Below are 20421 nucleotides of genomic sequence, written 5' to 3' on the forward strand. Positions count from 1 at the left end.
AGACAGCTGTTCTATAAAATGTGCTTTACAACTGTGTATATGTGCTTTTCAAGTTGGAAAATCAAAGTCCATGATAACCTCCCATTTGCGTCCAAGAATAGCAACAAGCGATCGACATGCTACGACAAATAGCATTTTTTTGAACAATTGTGTTGGCTTTTTTAATTACATCAGAAAACCCATTCATGCTGCTAAAACGATCCATTGAGATTATCACGGACATAAATATTCCCTGTGGACTTTCAAACGCAGCGCAAAACAGCAGCTTTCCATGGAATATTAGTGGAGCTTTACATCACTGTAACATTGTCATGGACACAGCTGCCGTGGAAGCATTGGCCACCATGCTGAACTTGGGGTAAATGACGGTCGATCACCAATGAATTATGGAAGGCCAGGTGCCTGCACACCAAACGCAATGCTCAATCCTGACAGAGTTTCAACAGTGGAGGCATGCCGTAACTTGTCCTGACATATTGAGAAAAAAAATCTTGACCATGCACACATGCATGCACATGAGTGTAAACACACAAAATAGGCACACACACACAACAACTATGTACCGATAGAACTGTACTGTGAGGCATGCCCTGTTTCAGCCATTGCCAGTCACTGTACACTATCCACAATATTTGTCTTAGCACACAGCATCGCCATTGTATTACAGGGCAGGTTGGATGATAACACGGGAACTTTGGACCATAACTTCTCCACTATATTATCAACATCAATCTATTTATGAGGTGCGAAGATAATGTCCTCCAAATACAAACAATGAAACAGTTAAAATAACTTTTGAGTGTTATTCATTTCTGATGATAATTTTAATGGCTACAAATAATTCCTTCATCTGTACATAATGTGTCACCCTTTACCCACTTTTGTAACCATTAATAGTTTTGCTTCTTTGGCAGTCAGATAATGCAGAACAACCAAATTTTTGACGGTTACAAGTGCTTTATGATTTGCAGAAATCTGCTTTTTTATTTTTTTGGGCAAGCTATTTAGTCGTTTTGTGAAGCCACAACTCGGAGGAGGCCGACGTGCCTGGCTGACAAAATCAATGCCCTTTGACCCTCAAAACGTCAACACTATTGACCTGAATGACCAGTATCTATTGGTCCACAGGTTCACAATGTTATATTTGCCTTGCCAGCAATAGTGTGCATTCTCAAATCTGCTGAATGCAGTTACTTGTGGACATTTCCTTGCCAAAATGCATAGAGACAACTTCTTTCTCCCTGACAATATAAGTTTGTCACTAAATCATGTGACGCTACAATTGGCAATTTTCAACGCAGCAATTTTTTTTAAAAAGTTGAAACAACTGTTCCTAAAACTCCTACAGTGATGTTACACATATATTTCAAAGAGGAACACAAGTCAAACTGTCTGTGCACAGAAAAGCACAGATTTCAAAACGCGGACTTGCTTTTCAACATTACATCACCTTTTTATCGCAGCCTTCAGACTTTCACAGATTGCCAATATTTGCATTAGCAGTGACGAATAATGATAAAATTACATCTCTCATACATCTGTTTTAAAAAAGTTGAAGTTTTCAGGCCTACAATATTCCCAGATTGAGGTTGGTGCAACACTTAATCTATCCCTTTATGAAACAAATAAATGGAAATTACCTGAGGTACAAAATGTGATCAGGTTTAATTTTAGAAATTTAATGATGAAGAGAATGCACCAGTTTATAATTAAAACAATTACCTTCAGGTGGCAAGGACCAGTCAAAAATACAAACCTGCAGCAACAAAGCACGGCGTCCTTCACCTTGAAACTTTATTGCAATAATTGGTGAAATAAACATTTTCATATCAGAGTCACCCTACATCCTTCATCTGATCTAGAAAAACACAGTACTGAACAAATATTTCTAAGGCATTCATACTTCTCTGCTACTTCCAACAACTAAATTTCAGCTGCAAGCAACCAATGCACACTGAACTTGGGTAAGGCCAGACATACAAACTGTGTCAATGTTCATATGATAATGGAACTTGGAAAATTATCTCCTAGGTTTGTCAACCATTTCTCTGTGTCTGCAAGACAGCACAACATGAATGCAGTAGTTTAAGGTTGGCATAGAACCAGAATTGAGTGTGTGTTGACTGAACCTTCCTATCAGAAAGACTACTGTAAATTTTGCATTGGCTTCCCTGAAACAAAATTTGTGTCCACGTTCCTAGACTTAATATTTACAAACTCTAGCTGTACAAGTTTACCATTGCCTATCGGTCGTCCGTAAATTTTGCCGGAAAAGGGGGCACCAGCTGGATTCTCATTTGAAAAACAAGCGAAGTGATGCAATCTATCGGTGAAAGTCAAATAAAACAACACAGTTTGTCCGAAGGTTATGACATAAGTGTATAGCCTTCGCTGGGACAGAAAGCCACCTGCCTTCCCGAGAACAAGTCCTGATGTGTTTGAGAGACAAGTATCCTAAATCAACAAAGAAAGTGATCGAGCTTTTTGCAAGATGTACTTCCTTGAGAAGAGCATTGCTTCGAGACTTGCAAATACTGAAAGACAAAAAATTTCAGTAAATTGTTTTTTGTTTCCACATCTCTTAACGACAAACCTTTTGTTTCAATACGACTAGTATTGCAGAGCAGCGACTTTGACAATGTGACCATGAGTCACCTTCCAATGCACGCATCACCCTTGTGACTACTTCAACTGAATCTAGTTTACTTTGGGTAAGTATTGGCATATCCGGCTAATTGCTTTAGACGTGAAAAATCGGAACAGAAATCTTAATTGACAGCCATACTGGAATGGATAATGAAATAAACTGACAGCCATATGTTTGGTAAATGGGTCATAGTCCTCGTGGGAAAGATGGAAGTCAGTTCTGGAACATCAAAACGCTGGGATGGTAGTGAAGTACAAAAATCCCTGATAAAATGGTTGTTGTAAGTCAGCCATGTTTGAAATTAAGACAGACACAAACACATTACTCACTGATGTTGTTGTTAACTAATCACAGCTTTTTTTCTGTTGAGGAAAAGTTGAGCTAAAAAATGTCATAAAAAATTGATGTACTAGAAGGATGAACTTGAACTGGACTTTAATCAAATAATAAACATTCTTAGAAATAACACCTTAATCAATATTGGCTAGTTTTCATAAAAAGTACGGTAAGTATGTTCGGGCAAAAACATAAGAAATGTTTATGTCATATTGTTACACTCATGATGCTGTAAATGTCCCAATCGCTAACAAGTCAACCATCTTGATTCCAAATTCCTTGACAAAAATTGTGAAAACACCGGCAGTTATACATAAAATGTACAGAGGACAGCGCATACCCTACCTACACTGAGGTGTGAGCAGCTTACTCCAGATTGAAAGCTAAAGCAACCTGACAGCCATATTGGATAAATAACAAAATCGTCTGAAGTGTTATATTGTATTTACTGAACATTACGATGACTTGCTCTGCCAAATTCAGAAAAATAGGAACACAGCTCCCAACAATGAATGCAGCCAAACTTCCAGGTCCTGCTATGGCCATCCAAAAACTTTGTTCATATGGGACTAAAAATGCTCCCTTTCGTGACCTGTACACACAACATTATGCTATGCTATGACATAAATTTGTATGCTGTCTTTTGTGACATATACATTATGCTATAACATAAATTTCTATTCACAATACTCCACTCAGTAAAATCTGCCAAACTTGAATTTACTATTGTAAACTGACAAATTATTAACATTATTTTTGGCTGCAGGTTGTGGTGGAAAAAGCAGCTTTGGCTGTGTTCAAAATATCCGACAGAACTGGAGAAATATAAACACACTCGTTGATAACCTTAGCTTGGAAAACAAGAAACATTTTCCAGAATTAGACCGTAGTTGCTGCAAATCATCTTTGTCTTCTGGGTGGCTTCATACACACATCCGCATAGAATCCTACCGTATTTTCCAAGTCAGTAAACAGAATAATTGGAAAGTCTGGCCCATTGTTATGCAAATATCGAGTGGTAATATCAAGCCATATGCAAATTCATAATAACATTTTGAGATCTTTGTTTTCCGTTACAAAGGAGATACGCAGTAGACAGAATCTTGGGGGGCAAGAGGAAAGAGGAGGAGACTTAGACTCTGGAAATAAGGAAACCGGTTATTTTTAGAAACACTGTGTACAAAATCAACACTTTTTCCTTCATGTGTTTGGTTTGGCTCTAGGCAAAAAACAGTAACAACTCCTTTTTCAATTAACGCATTTCAAAAGATTGGAAATTTCTGTGGTCGTTTTGCAAACTTTGAGCCTGTAAACGCACACGTGTCGCAGGCAGTAAGTAATCATCACAAGCAAAGAATGCCAACACATGAAAATGTAACAGGTATTTATAAAGTGTATATGGGCAACCTATCAAAAAGACTTTCTGTCACAATGGAGTAATCTTTGCTAGCGAAATGGGTGAGGCTAGACATTTGTAATATATGGAACCTTTTCCGTCAGACATTTGGTCACCAGGAGGGATTCCTTCAGATAAGAGCGGCTTTTCTTTCGGCAAGTGCACAGAGGAGTTGAAATAGCCGGGCTTGACATATTGAGCTAGGTTGGGTAATATATAACAAGCTAATAATCCGTGAGTTGACGTGGCAACGAAGGCAGCACGGCGACACAACTTAGTGATCCAGGCATGTTTCATTCACTACGATGAAGGTTTGCTCCTTTGTGCGATAAACTTCCGCAGACAATACAAGGGACGAGCTCGGCAAAGTGAAGATCAAATATTTCTGATGCACCGCCGCTGTCAGGATTACAGCCATGACGGGTAAACTATGAACACACACACTTTATTTCATTTCGTGGAGGAGATAAATGCAGGGATTCAAACAACATGCTATTCCAGATGGAGGTGCACACACACCACACGAGACATTTCAAATTGAAACTCTCACACACAACGTTTCAAATTGAAACTTTCTCCAGCCCGTAAATCTTGTGACAAGGAACTCCCTGGCCAATGAAAACAATTGAAGTATTGGGAAGATGCTCAGCCCAACACAGGTCAAAAGGTTAACTAAACTCACCCATCTTTTTCTGTGTGCACTTTGCTTGCTGATTCTAAAAAATCTTTGACATTTTAGACCGGACAAAATGGAGTCAAGTGGCATATTGTGCTGTGAACACAATAGCCATGCTACCGGTTTTGTAGAGGATGTCCGCCGGTTCAATGCGGAAGACAGCTAAGAGTCTGAGACAGTCAAAAAGAAAACCCTAACAAAGCCTGGCACATACACTGTGGCATACACCGCATATTCCAGTTCTTTGCAAGAAACACAGCAAAACAGGGAAAGCAGTTCAGGATGAAATTTCCGTAGGGAATGCTGTTGCCACTTCAGATGAGTAATACTGGAGTATCGGGCTTGTATAGGTTGCAAGTCTTCCAGCTGAACAGGGAAAAATAGCATGGAAGGTGATCAGATCCAGCTATTACAAAGGTAACATATTTTGTTTTTGTGAGGTCCCATGTCACACTGTCACCTTTGTTTCTGAAGTGACTCACACCAACCTCACGTAACGGCGATGGGATTACGATCAAAAGTAGGGCGGAAGTTCTGAAGATTTGGGGATTATGAATGAAAAGACAAAAAAACAACCCTGACAAGGGTGTGGGGCCATTTACCTAAGGGCTCTATCTCCTTGTAAGAGGCCTGTACACTGATGACAGAAGATCGGGTTATTGTCGCTCATCACTGCCGAGGGTAAAAAAAAAAGCGCCAGTCAATAAAATCTTGAATAATACTTGAAATCAAGCTGCGGTAAAGAGCACAAACTATGGCAGATACATCAGCAGCAGTGTCCATTTAATTAGCTTTTTTTTTTGTTCTGGATAACTATCCATTACGTATGCAACAAAAGTTAAAACGGTTCACAAACCACCGGCCCCGAAAACTACAGTTCAGAGATCTCCGCGTGTATGAACAGTGTGTGTACAGCTTATAGTGGTGACTGTCTGTCCCAAACAATTGCATGACCAGATTTTCTTATTGTGACAGCGTAGTGTTATTCAGCAAACAGATTCCACACATTCTGGCAGGGAAGAAATCCCTTCACCATAAAAAAAAACCAGGCATTCTTTCAATTGAGAGGAGGGGGGAGCCAGCCAGTCCACGAGGAGGGTGCTTACGTAACAGCATTACAGCATCTACCTTTCTATGACCAAGTTAACAAACCATAAAAACCAAACAGTACTGCATTGTGTGGTAATTATTTTTTTCCTTTTTGGGATTAACAAAACACTTCTTTCTCCATGAGAGGAAGACCTTGAAAAAAAAAAAATTACCAAGTTAAGTCTGCCAAGCGGGGCAATTCCATCAGCTTTTCAAATATTTTCTGAAATGAAACAATAGTTTGGTGTCTTATCTGACGCTGAGTATGGTGTGCAGGTGATTTCTGCGGTAGGTTGTCCACAAGGAAAGCGTGAAAATTACAGGGCATTAACACCGGGCAAGTTGTGCCAGGGCGATATAGAGAGGGCAATGAAGTGTTAAAAACCTACTTTTCATCACTAATTGAATCTCCCGATTTTGTAACAATTATCACAATGTAAATCTGATGCATGGGGCTTGGTCAGCCAAGCGGATAACCGTTTTAGCATCTCCAAAAAAACTTTCACATAATCATGTCAGTGTGAAATATGACAACCAAGCAAGGCAGACATAATATGATTTTTCTCTGGAGATCACCAGAGAAATAATATACGTTTTTTTTTTCACTTTCAGAAACTTCACGACTCTGATCTCAAAGGTGCCTTCAATTAGTGTCAATGACTGGCCAAAAGTAATTATTTAGAATATAATTGTTCAGGCTTTGCCCGAGGGTTTCTTAACCAATGGTGGCAAAGTTTTATCCCATCAACAAAAGGGATTTCGTTAAAGTTGGACATTATGAAAACACATCACACCTATGTACCACGGATCTTCCCCTGCAAGAGGATAAATGGTTCTTTTTTCCACCAACATATTTGTTTAACGGATGTTCTAAGTGTTTTTGGACGATCCAATTTTGAGGGTCGTATTCATAGGCTACTGAGCCTAAATTGTGTTTTTTTGTCCCTCTAAAAACAGCCCAGCATGCATGAAGAACTTTCCTCTTTGAAATGGAGCGCTCACATCAGCTTTTCAGCTCACTGAGAGGAACCAAACCCAATCTTCTAAGAGCCTTCACTCACTCATCTGTCCTGGGCTTTTGACAAGAAATATCCAATATTTGATCTATTCACTGAGGATTTGGAGGGTTATTGTTTTGCATTGCAGGGATGTAAGGACTTTGAACAATCCAGTAACAGCTCTCAAAATACCTTTGGGTAACTACCTTGTCAGATTAATAAGTTCAGAAAACATACGCCTATTTGTCTTGTGTCTTCCAGCTGAACTGCTCCAGTTCGGCCAACGTTCCCCGCTTGCAAACCTCGTCCTCCAGATGTTTCCCTCGTGGAGTGGTTTCTCAGTTTTTAACCAAATACAATACATTTACACAGGGGGGAAAAGATGTCCGTCCGCTTTCTTTGCAGGCTGGGGTCCTCCAATTCACCTTTCACCTTGGACAAACTGTCACGAGGATTCACACACACAAAAAAAACGCAGTGTCCACAGAGTTTAGAAGTGCCTCTTTTGTTTTGAAGATTTCAAATTAGGTTCCCCTGTCAGCAACACTAAACCAATAAACAGGCAACTAGACAGCATACTGTTACATGCAGTATTGCTGGAGTAGGTTGTCGAACAGCCCTCAGACCAAAAGTGACCACAGACTTGGACCAAAGCAACAGTGGGAGTTTTACATTCCATTGCAAGAGAAAAAAAAATTCTCTTGTTGACGGGACATTATAGTGCAAAGAGTATGATTTCAACATTTCCCAGAATATTTCATGTTTCTCGGGTTCGGTCACTTTCAAATGACACACAATGATTTTATGGGAAATTTTACACTTATCACATCTTATTGACAAAGTAAAAAGACAACAGTCAAAATGTTGGCAGGAGGAGAGGGGAGTCTGTCATGGAACTCACTGCCTAAACCTATCATCCATCCGAGGTCTCAGCTCAGATTAATATTTTTTTTTCTCCATGTTACCAACATTTGAATGCTGCATCACATCAGTGGAGTACCTGTTGAGTCATTGAGTAAGTTGTTGACAATGTTATGATAATCTGGACGCTATCTACCCTGATAAGCCCAGTGCTCCATCCAAGCCCGGTAACTGCCTGCGACCAGATTTCACACACAACAAACTTATGCAAATAATATACACTCCACTCACAATATGTCCCGTCCAACTGCTTGTTTTTGCTGATGTTTGAGCCAGCATGCATTGCTAGGCAAGATGCGACCCGTTGGCATACAGTATTTTGCCTGATATCAAGATGGGTGAGGGGGCAAGCTGAATGCCTACAGAGAGTTTCAAACACTCTATGTGACATAGCTAATAGGCGATAAATCTTCAATCAAGTACATGAAATATACTCCAACTTGTAAGAGACCCCCCCTCCCCCACCCACTCAGAGTTCCCACATCAAGCCTTTCATTTTCATTGTTGACCATGATTATCACAAACTTAGATGTGTTATTTCCTGAAAATCATGCGATTGAGCTCATTAATTAATCATGATTTTGATTTAGCAGTAACAATTTTTGTACATCTGGGAATGGAGTGCAGAAGCACCAGTAATACTCTTGGAAGAGTCTCAAAAACACAGCTTTTGAACTGTGACTGCACTCAGTGATTTGCATGGAACAGAATAGAACTGGCCCCTTAATCCCATGGGCAACATTCAAAATCGTTCAAGGCGCTGTTTGTTCAGGCTCCAGATGAGGAAACAGCGTAATCCCGAGTTACGTTCTTGGAAAAGAAAAAAAAAGGTGGCTTGACAAAATGTACGGACGACCCCCTACGATGATGACTGTGACGATAACATTGCAACAAGTCCAATGCAAGCCAGCCTAAATCATCAGACCAAAAATCCTAGAAAAGTTTTTAGCAGACGATGAATGGTTATATTTGGGAAAATGTACGCTATGCCAACTTTTTGTCCACAGAATGTAGGAAAACTTTTTCTTTCACTGAAATACTCTTACAAGGTTGGCCACTGTCGTTGGTTTATTGGAATTCAAACTACCTCTTTCCATGAAATTACTTTGATGTGCAACGTGACGTGCACTTTGAATTTGATGATAATCTGGCAACATCTGCCAATGGCATGGTAACAGATGAAAATACACATGAATCAAGAGCAAACTGGCAACAGGCAGCACCATGCACTCATAATGAACGGAACAAGTAGAAACAACACTCGGAATATTAGCAAATAATGCAGCCATATTCTCTCTGCCTTGATTAAGCAAATCTGGGTGAGTAGGGAACAGAGTTGCGTAAACATCACTGAACATGGTTGCCAGGAGAGAGAAAGGCCAGCCGCAAGTACAAAGAACTTGTGACCTTGGGTCAAAGATGCTTATGGGGTCAAAGGCCATGCATATATTCCAGAACAGAGTGACAAGATGGAGAGGCTCAAGCTCTTGTAACGAGACTGGGAAAATGCCTTGGTCTGTAAAGTGAGCCGAAGTTAGAAATGTTGCAAATTTTACGGGACCTGATAATGCCACTTCTGTAATAATCCAGTGGTAGTTTCCGGGTGAAACTTTAGACGGAAGTTAAGTCATTGGGTGCAAAAGGAGCATGAGAAAAAAAAAGGAATTCCGAAATCACCTTCAGTTGTTGAAAAGCCCACAGCAGTTGGCTCGAGACTGTAGTGTCCGAGGTATGCAACATAAAATTGTCAAACTTTGACGTATTCGTATTTGATAGCAGAAAGCAATATAACAACGCTCGTCTGAACTTTCACAGACAAATTTGATGTATAGACAACTTCGATGAGAAGTGTTATGCGTTAACTTGACAACAGAAAGACACAAGTGAATGTAATGTCCTGTATGAATTTAAAAAATTCTCTCATACATGTGCCGAAAGTGTAATACACTATGTTTGAATTTTAAATCTGAGACAAACCTATTTCCATCAGGAAGTCCTTGACATGTGTATCCCCATCCAACTCTACACCCTCAAAGATGATAACAGTACAGGACATCACAAACCAATCTTTGGTTCCACAACAAAACTATCTTGACTGTATGTATCTAAATGAATTCCACTGATTTAGGAAACAGCACTTAGTTGAAATTAAAAATATGCCACCCTTCCAGCTATATTCAATAATGGCCGCTGGCGACTTGAGAGATACATATCAGTTTTAAAGCCTACCATTCATGTTAACAGGGAGAGAGGGGGTCCCCCTCTATTGTGAATCCCATGTCTGCTTTCATTAGCTAATTGCCATAATTAAAGTGCTCATTTCTGCATGAAAACATCCAATCAAAATCGCCCTCTCATGAGGATTGGGTTTGATTTCAATCTGCAAATGCCGGCCATTGTGTTGTGAAATATGATAGGACTGCCGGAGTTTTACCACCTAAGCTGACCCGGGAGTTGATCAGTGAACTGAAATGAATGCCTGTATGCCGCTATGCTGGCCACTCGCTCTAGGGCATTCAATGTGAAGCCAGATTAATCCCTGAAAATGGGTCCCTTCTCTGTCCTCCCTGCAATGAAAGGCAGAGTTTCAAACCTTTTCTTTTGGCGCGAAAAAAAATGACACTACAACGCACATATATAAGCTGTTACAGACTCGACTGTTTGCCAGCGAGCGCCATTTGACCCAGCTAACATCTGTCCCTGATCATATCATTACAGGATGCATGCAAAATATGGGGATTTGGATATGATCCCCTCTATGAAAAGCGCTCAGAGCGAATATCAACTCACAGCGCTGCTTCCAACAGCATGGTATTATCACCGACAGCTCTGATAACATATTGACGGGGGTCCATAAACGGCAAAATGTTGTTGAAAATCGACCCTGGATGAACTCAATGTACCCTTCACAGAATAATGATTAATCCAACAAATTGAAACTTCTCCCGACACCGCATGCAGCATTCGCAAAAGCCATGATTTTGTAGTGGTGGTCGCATATGTCACAATTCCAAATGGTGCTTACACACCGACACGCTTGTTTATCAAATAAGGCAACACTTTTCACATATACCCAAACTGCAATTTTCTTTCCCCCGACACATTAATTCTTATAAATTCATTACACAGAACTTTTGTTTCCTTTATGCACACAACATCAAGTTCCAAATTTCAGAACCTTCACATAAACGCTTTATGTTCATGTATCTTCCAATACTCGACGGCAATTGAAAACAAGTCATTCAAACGTGAATGCCAAATTGTTTTGTGTAGTTTACGTTTGTCTTTATAAAAATTAAAAGACACATTAAAAAATCTTGATTGACTTGGTCATTTTCCTACCAAGATCAATTAAGAATGATTGGAACTGATCGATATTGATTGAACCTGAGCCTTGGTTGAATGATTCCAGGTATCTTGTAAAATGTTGCCATAACAAGCTTGCCAGAATTTAGTGCCTCAGCTGGGGGCTGTTCAAAGTTTGCATTTTCCAACCGGGCACAAGTTATTCAGTCTTTCGAGAGTACCCTGGATAACACATGCGTATGCACCATAATTGTCGTCCACTCACCCTTTACTCAGAGAGGATAGAGATTGTCTTATTTTTGTTGATAAAATTCTCACTATTGTAAAATGTCATTGTGAGCTGGTTTATAACAAAAATGTTCGAAAATTAGCTGGAAAACTTAACTGACTTTCGGTGGTCTCTATGGAAACCAACAGGTGGACCTCCTTAAGATTTTTTTTTTGCATCAGATGACTCTCCTTAAGAGAGAGGTAGAAACACAAAGGCAAATAGACCGGCCTGACAATGAGAATCTCACTGTAAAAATATGCCATCACTCATCAAGCACTATTTCCCAAAGCTTGTAACTATTTCCCCTCATTCAATCTATTTAGTTTCAAGTGTTAGCCGCTGCTCAACAAGAGCAGTTCATACATTTGTAACAAGTACGCCCTGTGCATATCTCAGCCGAGTCCAACCACACTTGACCCTGTTTTGTGAAAGCACGGGAGATGACCTCCCCCGAGCCACTCGACAGGACAGGACAGGCCAGGCCAGGCCAGACTGGGGCTGGACAGCGGTAGAGCGACCGCTGAAACTATTACACACGTGGAGCTGTACAGTGAAACATACAGGAAATCACAAAGTCAAACAGAAACCTAAATAGTCCATGGCCTTGTGAACTTGAACACGCCATGACCTCGATGTCCTTTTTTTAGGAGAGTTGAAAACTTCCTCTAAAGAGAACATGCAATATTTAAAATTTCAGTGATCGATATTTTAAACACAAGGAAAGTTGTCCATACAATATGGTGCACGGCGATCATAGTATGCAGGCAACATCAAAGACAGTACATTCAAAAGATTAATAAGGCTCTCAACTGAACCAACTGTGTCTAATTATACGTTTCCAACCTGCGTCATTTGACAATAGATCAGTTACATATATACTAATTAACCCGTTATACTGCGCAATTTCTTCACATTTTTTCAGACCTGGATTTCCAACTAGTTTCTTTCCATACACAAATTTCTCCCAACACTGCCATTGTCCGCATCAACTGCTCTGTGAAGAAGCAACGAAGTGCATCTAATTAGCAAAATTACAATTACGACAATGATGATAAAAACGAGTGCCTACACAATTTCATAAATTATTACAAACTGCACCAGCTCCATTTCTGGACTGCGACGCACTATCTGGACTCCTGCTTCTTTTAGAAAATTACAACATTACCGATATATTATGTAAGCACGGTAATAATGAGACCCAGAACAGACATAATCCATATCAATTTAGAGAGCTGATATAGCACACGATACAGAACAGCAAATTTGATAACACAAAAATGTCAGACAGCATTACGTGCAATTAGCGGCATCAAGCAAGGTTGTTATTGCGTTAAGTACACAGCAAAACTAGCTATGGCCACGTGATTGTCTTATAAATTTCTAACAGAAATTTTCAAAAGGTAAATTTTCCTGTTTTCCTGATATAATTGTTGCCATTTTGATTCTAGTAGTTAAGCAACACAATTTCTTTTACACGCAGAAGCGGAAAAGCACAATATTCAGTTGAACATCCCAAGCAGTCCCTGATCATGTCAAAAAAATTCGTAGAGAGCCAATAGAAGTCATTCTAAAGCGAGAAAAGAGCTCTTGTCACAGTTAATACATCCTCGGTGCACTTCCTGCGAGCCGTTATGTACCAGCCACGGCGTGACATAAGGACGTAAGGAGTACCCTCGTTAACCACACGTTTCACAACTCAAGAAGTGGGCATTTCTTGGATTCACAGACGGACGACTGCGGCAGGCTAAGCTGACTCAGAATCATAATTCTCAGCTCCAGGCCTCCTGTAGACCGACAAACCACATAGAACTGTCAACCAACCCCCAAAAAATGCTTACACGTAGAACACACACACACACACACACACAAAAAAAAGCCGCTATGAACTGCTGTTCTGGGCGTCAATGGACAATGTGTGTATATATCTCATAAACGCCATGTCTGATATGGCATTTAATCCACTGAGTAAATTCCGCAGCTAAATCAATTTCCTGTCCCAGATATATCTGATACTTATCTCGGCCTTTGAAGTTTTATTGTGAATCATTGATAAAAAACGATAAAAACACAAAGTAAACGATTTTACATCTACTCACTAGAATACCAGGGGGGTATTCTCCCTTAAGAGAAACAGGTATTTTTTTACACGTGAAAAAAAATACTACAAGAAAAATTGTAAGCCAAACGAGAAAATGGTCTGATTTTTAATTTTTTACACTTTTTTTGGAAAAAGCTACAAGAAAACTGTTATTCCCGAGCAAACAACGTAAACATTATAGCACTCGTTCAAAGAAATCTGTCTCGGCAGTTGTATGGCTTCCCAGTATTTTTTAATCCTTTCTTAGACACAAACAAACATACACACACAGGCACAAGCTACCTTGGTCCTAAAGCTACCAATTCTACAACATAATATATGCTTCCCTAAACTTTCTGATGTTTGTGATGTAAAACAGACCTCCCCCCTTTCAGTTTTTTTTCTTCCTTCAAAGTGCAATTGTAAAGTCTTTGTTGGGGAGTTTGAGGGAAGCTTTTCTTCTCTCTCTGAAACGGAACTGCCTCCCCCGGGATCAAAAGACGTAAAAACCCTCCCAATTGAATTACTCTGCCCTATTGGCGAGGTTTGAAATGGCCCAGGCTGGCAAGCCAGTTAACACACCACACTAAGTAGCATTCAGTTAACGAGTTAAAAGACCGATATGTATCTTTTCAAAAGCTAAGGAATACTTAACTTAAGGTGATTAATCTCAAGCTTGCCCCAAAAGCAGGGATTACTATCGAATACACTCCTCTGAATAAGGTTCTGAATATCACCCTGTATTCGTCTGGGCCATTGCTTCCCCGCTGGGACTCTTTTCGAAAAGGCGGACTAATTCAAAAGGAAGCCACGGTTCCACAATCGAGGAAGTTAACGTTCTGTTTTGTTTTGCTCAATTCAAGGGCGGATGAATACTGAAGGAAACTGAAGCTGAATTGAGGAAGATAAACTGTTACATGAACAGAAATGGCATATGTGTGCTATTTCCAATGGAATGAGTTGAACATCGTCAAAGGACGCGTTGACATAATCGTTACTGACAACCGGCGAGAATCCTTCTAACAAGAACACTGAACGCTACAAATATCATATCGAATCCACACAATCTCACGCAAACTGGGGAAGTCTCTCTTATTGGAATAAAGTTTGAATCACTTCGTACAGATTTCATAGTCATACATAGTTTTGACACCATTGCCGCGGAGTGAAAACACTTTACACACAATTCCTAAAGCGTTCTAAAGACGTGAATCTATATGCAAATCAATTCAATGTATCAAATTTCAGTGAAGCCATACAATTTTTTCCCCGTGTTCTGAACATAGTACTACCCCCAAAAAAATAACCCGCTGGGGGAACTGCTCACATCCTACGACAAAATTCCTTTGATGGAGGGGGGGGGGTATAAATTACTGACAGCGTAGAGGCTAAGTTCAACAGAATAGCGCGAATCTGACATATTCAGATACGTAGATAACAGGCAAGATTATCGGGAGATACATGTATGTATATTGGTCGAGATGTTCTGTACCAGCACTACTGACATAAATCTGATAGGGCCCGAAACAAAGCTAAATAACAAACAGCTAACACAATGGAATTACAACGTCCCCCCTGTACTTAGGCCATGTCTCCGGTATCATTCAACATACACAACATCATTTTGTACTACTTTTTATCCCTCTGTGGTATTACATTTGAAACGATCATGTTTAGGATTTAACGTTTGTCTTTGAAGTTAAGCGACCGGGCCGTTCGGCATCTCCGCACCCTTAGGGTCTTTCATTTTTACTGTTTTATTTTTCATTAACAAACTCCGATAGAAGAAGTTTCGCTGGACCAAATGACCCGCAATAAAATAAAAAAACACCATGTACGTTTCATGCGCTGAGCCCGTCTATAATTCCGCGTAGCACACAAAAACACGTTGTTGGGTATAACGATAATGAAGGACTTCGTATAAACCGAGCCGACGACGGGCTTGAATGGCGCGGTTTGAACTAAAACCCTGCTAATGATTCCTCCAATGCTCGTTAAGTGGGCTCAGTCAGATATTTACTCCCCGATTTGCCGAATGTTTACAACGCCGGCACCGACGGAGGTAAGGGAAAAATCAATACAATTTTAAAATTTAATACTGCCTCGGTGTACATTACAAAATGACAAGGTACGATTTAAACGAATTAATGCGAGGCACCCGCATGTGATCGACTATACAGCTAAAGACGGATTCACGATGGCTCTGCGTCAACAACGTAAATCGCCGGATTGTGTGTCGCCCGTATAAACCTTGCCCATACAACTATACTGCCGGCCCTCCCTTTCTTGAAAAGCCGATGATTCACACGATGTCGATTTTATTACGTTACAATTGATCCGTTTTACAATTACTCCGAAACCAGTGTATCAAATGCACTGTTTATTATGCAAATTTGCCTCCAATTTTATCTCCTAAATGAAATAGCGAAGTTCCTTTCATGCTTTCAAAGGGCAACTTGCTAAACGCTTTTCAAGTAAAATTCCTGAGCAAGCAAAACTTCGATGTATTTCGCGCAAGCAGCTATCCCATTTGTTGATATTTTACTTGTCCTAAAAAAATATCTCACCATTTCTTTCTGGTTTTGGAAGACGTTTGTTAGTCGTTCGGGGAAGGGCTTCCCCAACTTCTTCGACTGGGACTTCGCGTATCTTGAATGGGGCGCCCAGGAAAAAAAACGTCCCTGACTTGCAAAAGATAGTCACATCGGAGCAATAATATCACTAAACCCCCTGAATGGGAACAGTTGTTTAAGCGAAACCTTGCTTCAGTGCAGTGGCGTTTCAATACACTTCACTTATCCGTACAGTGAAAGCCGAGATAAAAGCGTACAGTCGGAACAAAAGCGGCCCGATATTGAGGATTACAGCCTTCATTGTGAAGACGGGTCAGAAACACTCGTACACGCCTGCTCCAAACTAGTCAGCTCGTTTCTGTTCGTATTAAAAGGCGATCTTTTGAGAGCTATGTATAGGTCAGCTCAACGCAAGTGAAAAGAGACACACACATGCCCACAGAAGTCGTGTACCTCTGGGTCGGAACGAAATTTACTCGTGTTTACTCCTTGCGCGATACCCCGAAAAATGCGGCACGGAATTACTTCCAATATTGATCTCGCTATTATGTTCATTTACAAGAGAACAATGAACTGCTAAGTGTTCGAGGCAAAATACACTCATAGTGAAGCCTATTATTTGAACCTAATGCATTCCGTTTGTCGGTAAGTGTAACTCTATGCAGAACCCTTGGCGTTCAAACAGTCGACGCAATCGGGCTTTTCAAAACGGGTCTCTAATACCGTCCCCGCTTCACATTCGCCCTCCAGTGAAACAGTCGCCCAACAAACCTAGTCATATGCCAATCTCAGGTTTCGCCTTCCATTTCTCGCCAGAATACCCTACTCCCCTGCTCGCTAGGAAACAAGGCTTCGCTGGCGCCCTACATTTCGGCGTATCTTGATTTGACTATTGTACACAGTCAACCCAAACTTACTAAGTGACACACTAGTTGATCGCCGCTGTAGTAAATGCTGCGGCAACTCGCATATGTAACTGACCACACACACAGTGTGGGCAGCGGTGATAAATACGAGTCACTGACATGGCCAGCCAGCCGCTTGTTTCTTGTTTACGACCGAGTCTCTCTCTCAATAAAACCTACCTGAATTATATCCCCCTCCGCACTAATCTTCTGCCCGGCAATGGAAAAACTGCCTTCCAGGTCGTACGTACGAGTGGTATAATCTCCGTTGTCCAGTGGGTCGTAGATCACAACTTCGAGCAGCGCGATATCCCTTGCCGCCGCGTTCATAGTCAATGCCATCAACACTACGAGCACACTACACATCATTTTGGCCACGGATTCCGCTCCGACCGGGACATATTTTGGTCCACGATTCGGCAGGCTTGCAGCACACACGGAGGGAAGTTGGAAGTTCGACGTCAGAGCCGTGCTAATATCTACGAGCTCGCTGATTTGCCTGGTACTCGAGTTGTGGCCCTCTCGTGTCGTGGATCGCTGTCCTGTCTCCCTCTCTTCGAGGCTCACTTCACTTTGTGGCGGTACCGACTTCACAATTGTTGGTCACGTGTCCACCAAGGCTGTCCCCGCCCACCGCTGACTTCAGTAGATTGCCGCCTCATTTACATAATCTATGCTAAAGTCGAACTGGGCAAAATAGCAGGGGGGGATGTTAAACCGGTGTCTTCCTCTCCCTCTGCTGCCGTTATTTTCATAGCTGACAGCCTAAGATCTGCACGGAAATTTTCTTCTCCATTCAACTGTACCTTTCTCTAATCCAGGAGGGTAGACAGCTCTCGACCGAGGCACCAACTCGCAGTCTTGACAAAGCTTTTTTGTGCACTAGACGTGTGTCGGGCGGGAAAAATTAATTTCAGGCATGAAGCCATACGCACACGCAGGGCTTTGAAGTCTGCTCCCATCTTGTGCATCAATTGCGCGTGCCGGGATTAATTCATCCAAAAAAACCCTCCGCCAATTTGGGACCAGAAATGATTAGCAGTTGAGTATAAGCAAGTTTTGAAGGTCGCCGATGACATATTGCCTATACTTTGAAGGCTTTGCGCGACATAAACCTCTTTTTTCTTTCATACCTTACAATTCAGTTCGCTTCAAAACCACGTAAAACAAATACGTCTTTGTCCGGTTGCGTATTTACAAAATTTAATACATCGTATACCGCGGGTGTATCGAGCACTTTTTTAAAACTTCTCAATCGATAGGTTCATAGTTTTCACGTGTAACTATGTCACGGCTTGGTAAATCCACGGATTTTCACTCCGAGATCGATATAAACGAGTTTGCTCGACAAAGGGAACTTGGGAAAGAGAGAGATGAAATTTGACACGGGCGGTGTTAAATTGAATGTGACTGGAGTGTAATAGAAGTCAAACGGCTAACATAGTGGACTTTATCGGTCCACCTGAGTGGACGGCCAAATAGTGTTGGACAACTTCCAACTAACCCCTTCGAGATCGCTCCGTCACTCTTACAAACAAACAGTGGCGGTAGGCTTTGAATTCGATCCCACAGTCGCAATTTTCACCTTTCCCAAGCCAAGATAAGCGTCTCAAATCTGATAAAGAAAATATACTCGGGGGACCAGCCTCCCGACCGCACGTCAACGTGTCAGTTTTTTGTATTCCGGGGCAGGGGCGAGTAGTTTGAGACGGGGCCCGGTGTCTTTTTACTCGATACTGCATATTAATACCTTTGTGGAGATCAGTGCGACGTATGTTACCACAGCAAAATAGCGGATATTCAAAACCCCAATCGGTGAGCCTGATCTCTGTCGAACCATACGAATCAGAACAAAGCTACTATAACTGACTTGGTGTACGTAAACGAAAGTTCGTCGAACTAAAAAAAAAAAGGCGGGCAGGGGTTGGACTGTAAACCGACTAGCGCTCAGTCTTTTGTCGAAATCCCGGACACATTGTCAAACTCCCGCCTTAGAAAAAAAGATTAAAGAAAAGACGTTTTCACATTCGAAAATTTGACATTTCCTGCCTCTTACTTTAAGAGTTTCCCGCTGTACCGACACATTGTCGTTCCGTCTGAGGTACGAAATACTACAATCTGGAGTAGGCGCTCTTTGAACCATTAATATTTTGATTCTTTCCTGATAGGGAAATAGGGGTGTTCCTAGTTTCAATGGAAAACATGGTGCGTGTTTTGACGGGTTCTGTTCACCAACTCCATCTCGTTTCAAACCGAGACCGACCCCCCCCCTCCCCCATTCATGCACGATCCCGTATATCGGGTCCCAGTCTCTGTATTCGCGCCCACGAAAATACCAACAAATTAGCATATCGTTTGACTATGCACAAAATATTCCTCCCCGTATAATTTGGTGATACACATCCTGTCTGGGACATATCTCATAAATCGCAAATTCAGTCAGGCGCTCAAAATTACAACCAGCAAAGAGAAATACGCGATAGCCCTGGAGCCTTTTTCGTCTCAGCTCGCTTGAGTAGCGTCCCTCGTTACCACGGCAACGCCTCAAGGATAAATTCACTGCCGTTGATAACGGGTCGTCAAGTGCAGCGTGGATTTTGATTGACTCTCGCAGCGAACCATGGAAGTGTTTTGAGTCGCGGTTTACAAACGATCAAAAAAAGAAGCGAGCAGTTTCCGACTGGCACGGCAACCTGTTTGCTTTTTGACCTGTAGTCAATCGCTGTTGTCCTTCGGGGAAAACATGCCCAAAGCCCCTTCAACCTAGAACCACATACGTCACTATGACGTCAACATAAACATAATGAATGAAACACCGATGCGTCGATTTTAACAATTACACAACTCCAAAATTTATCATGTAGAGGTAATAATGCGAGCGAGCTAGCAAAAAAGCGCCATTCCGCTTATGCACCGGATAGTGTTATAAACTGTCGGTATTTTGAAGCACCTTTTGTTTGTTTAGAAACCCAACTTAATTGTTCTTTCCACTCGGACGATAACTAACACAAACTACAGAAATATGTTTTAAATACATAGTTACGCATGACCCGACTCCATCTTTCGACAATAACTGTGAAATATCACATACTGTCGGTATAGGGGATCAATTGCTTGGCTGTTACATATAGTAAACTGCCTGTGGAGATAGAGAGAGAGGTAGAGAGAGAGGGGTGGGAGAGAGAGACAAGTGGAGAAGGAAAGAGAAAGATGGGAGAGACACGGA

At 41.3% G+C, this 20421-nt stretch overlaps 1 protein-coding gene across 1 annotated transcript in view; it reads right to left on the reverse strand.

Annotated features, from left to right (window-relative positions):
* The window catches only part of LOC139145250 (E3 ubiquitin-protein ligase ZNRF3-like), a 41803-nt gene extending 24016 nt beyond the window's left edge, over positions 1 to 17787 (reverse strand). Inside the window, exon 1 of the mRNA XM_070716282.1 lies at positions 17376 to 17787. Coding sequence (XP_070572383.1) covers positions 17376 to 17564 — 189 coding nt within the window. The 5' untranslated portion in view covers positions 17565 to 17787. The remainder of the gene's footprint in view (positions 1 to 17375) is intronic.
* Positions 17788 to 20421: the final 2634 nt, after the last annotated feature.

Source organism: Ptychodera flava, chromosome 12 (assembly GCF_041260155.1).
Source record: "Ptychodera flava strain L36383 chromosome 12, AS_Pfla_20210202, whole genome shotgun sequence".
Classification (NCBI taxonomy): domain Eukaryota; kingdom Metazoa; phylum Hemichordata; class Enteropneusta; family Ptychoderidae; genus Ptychodera; species Ptychodera flava.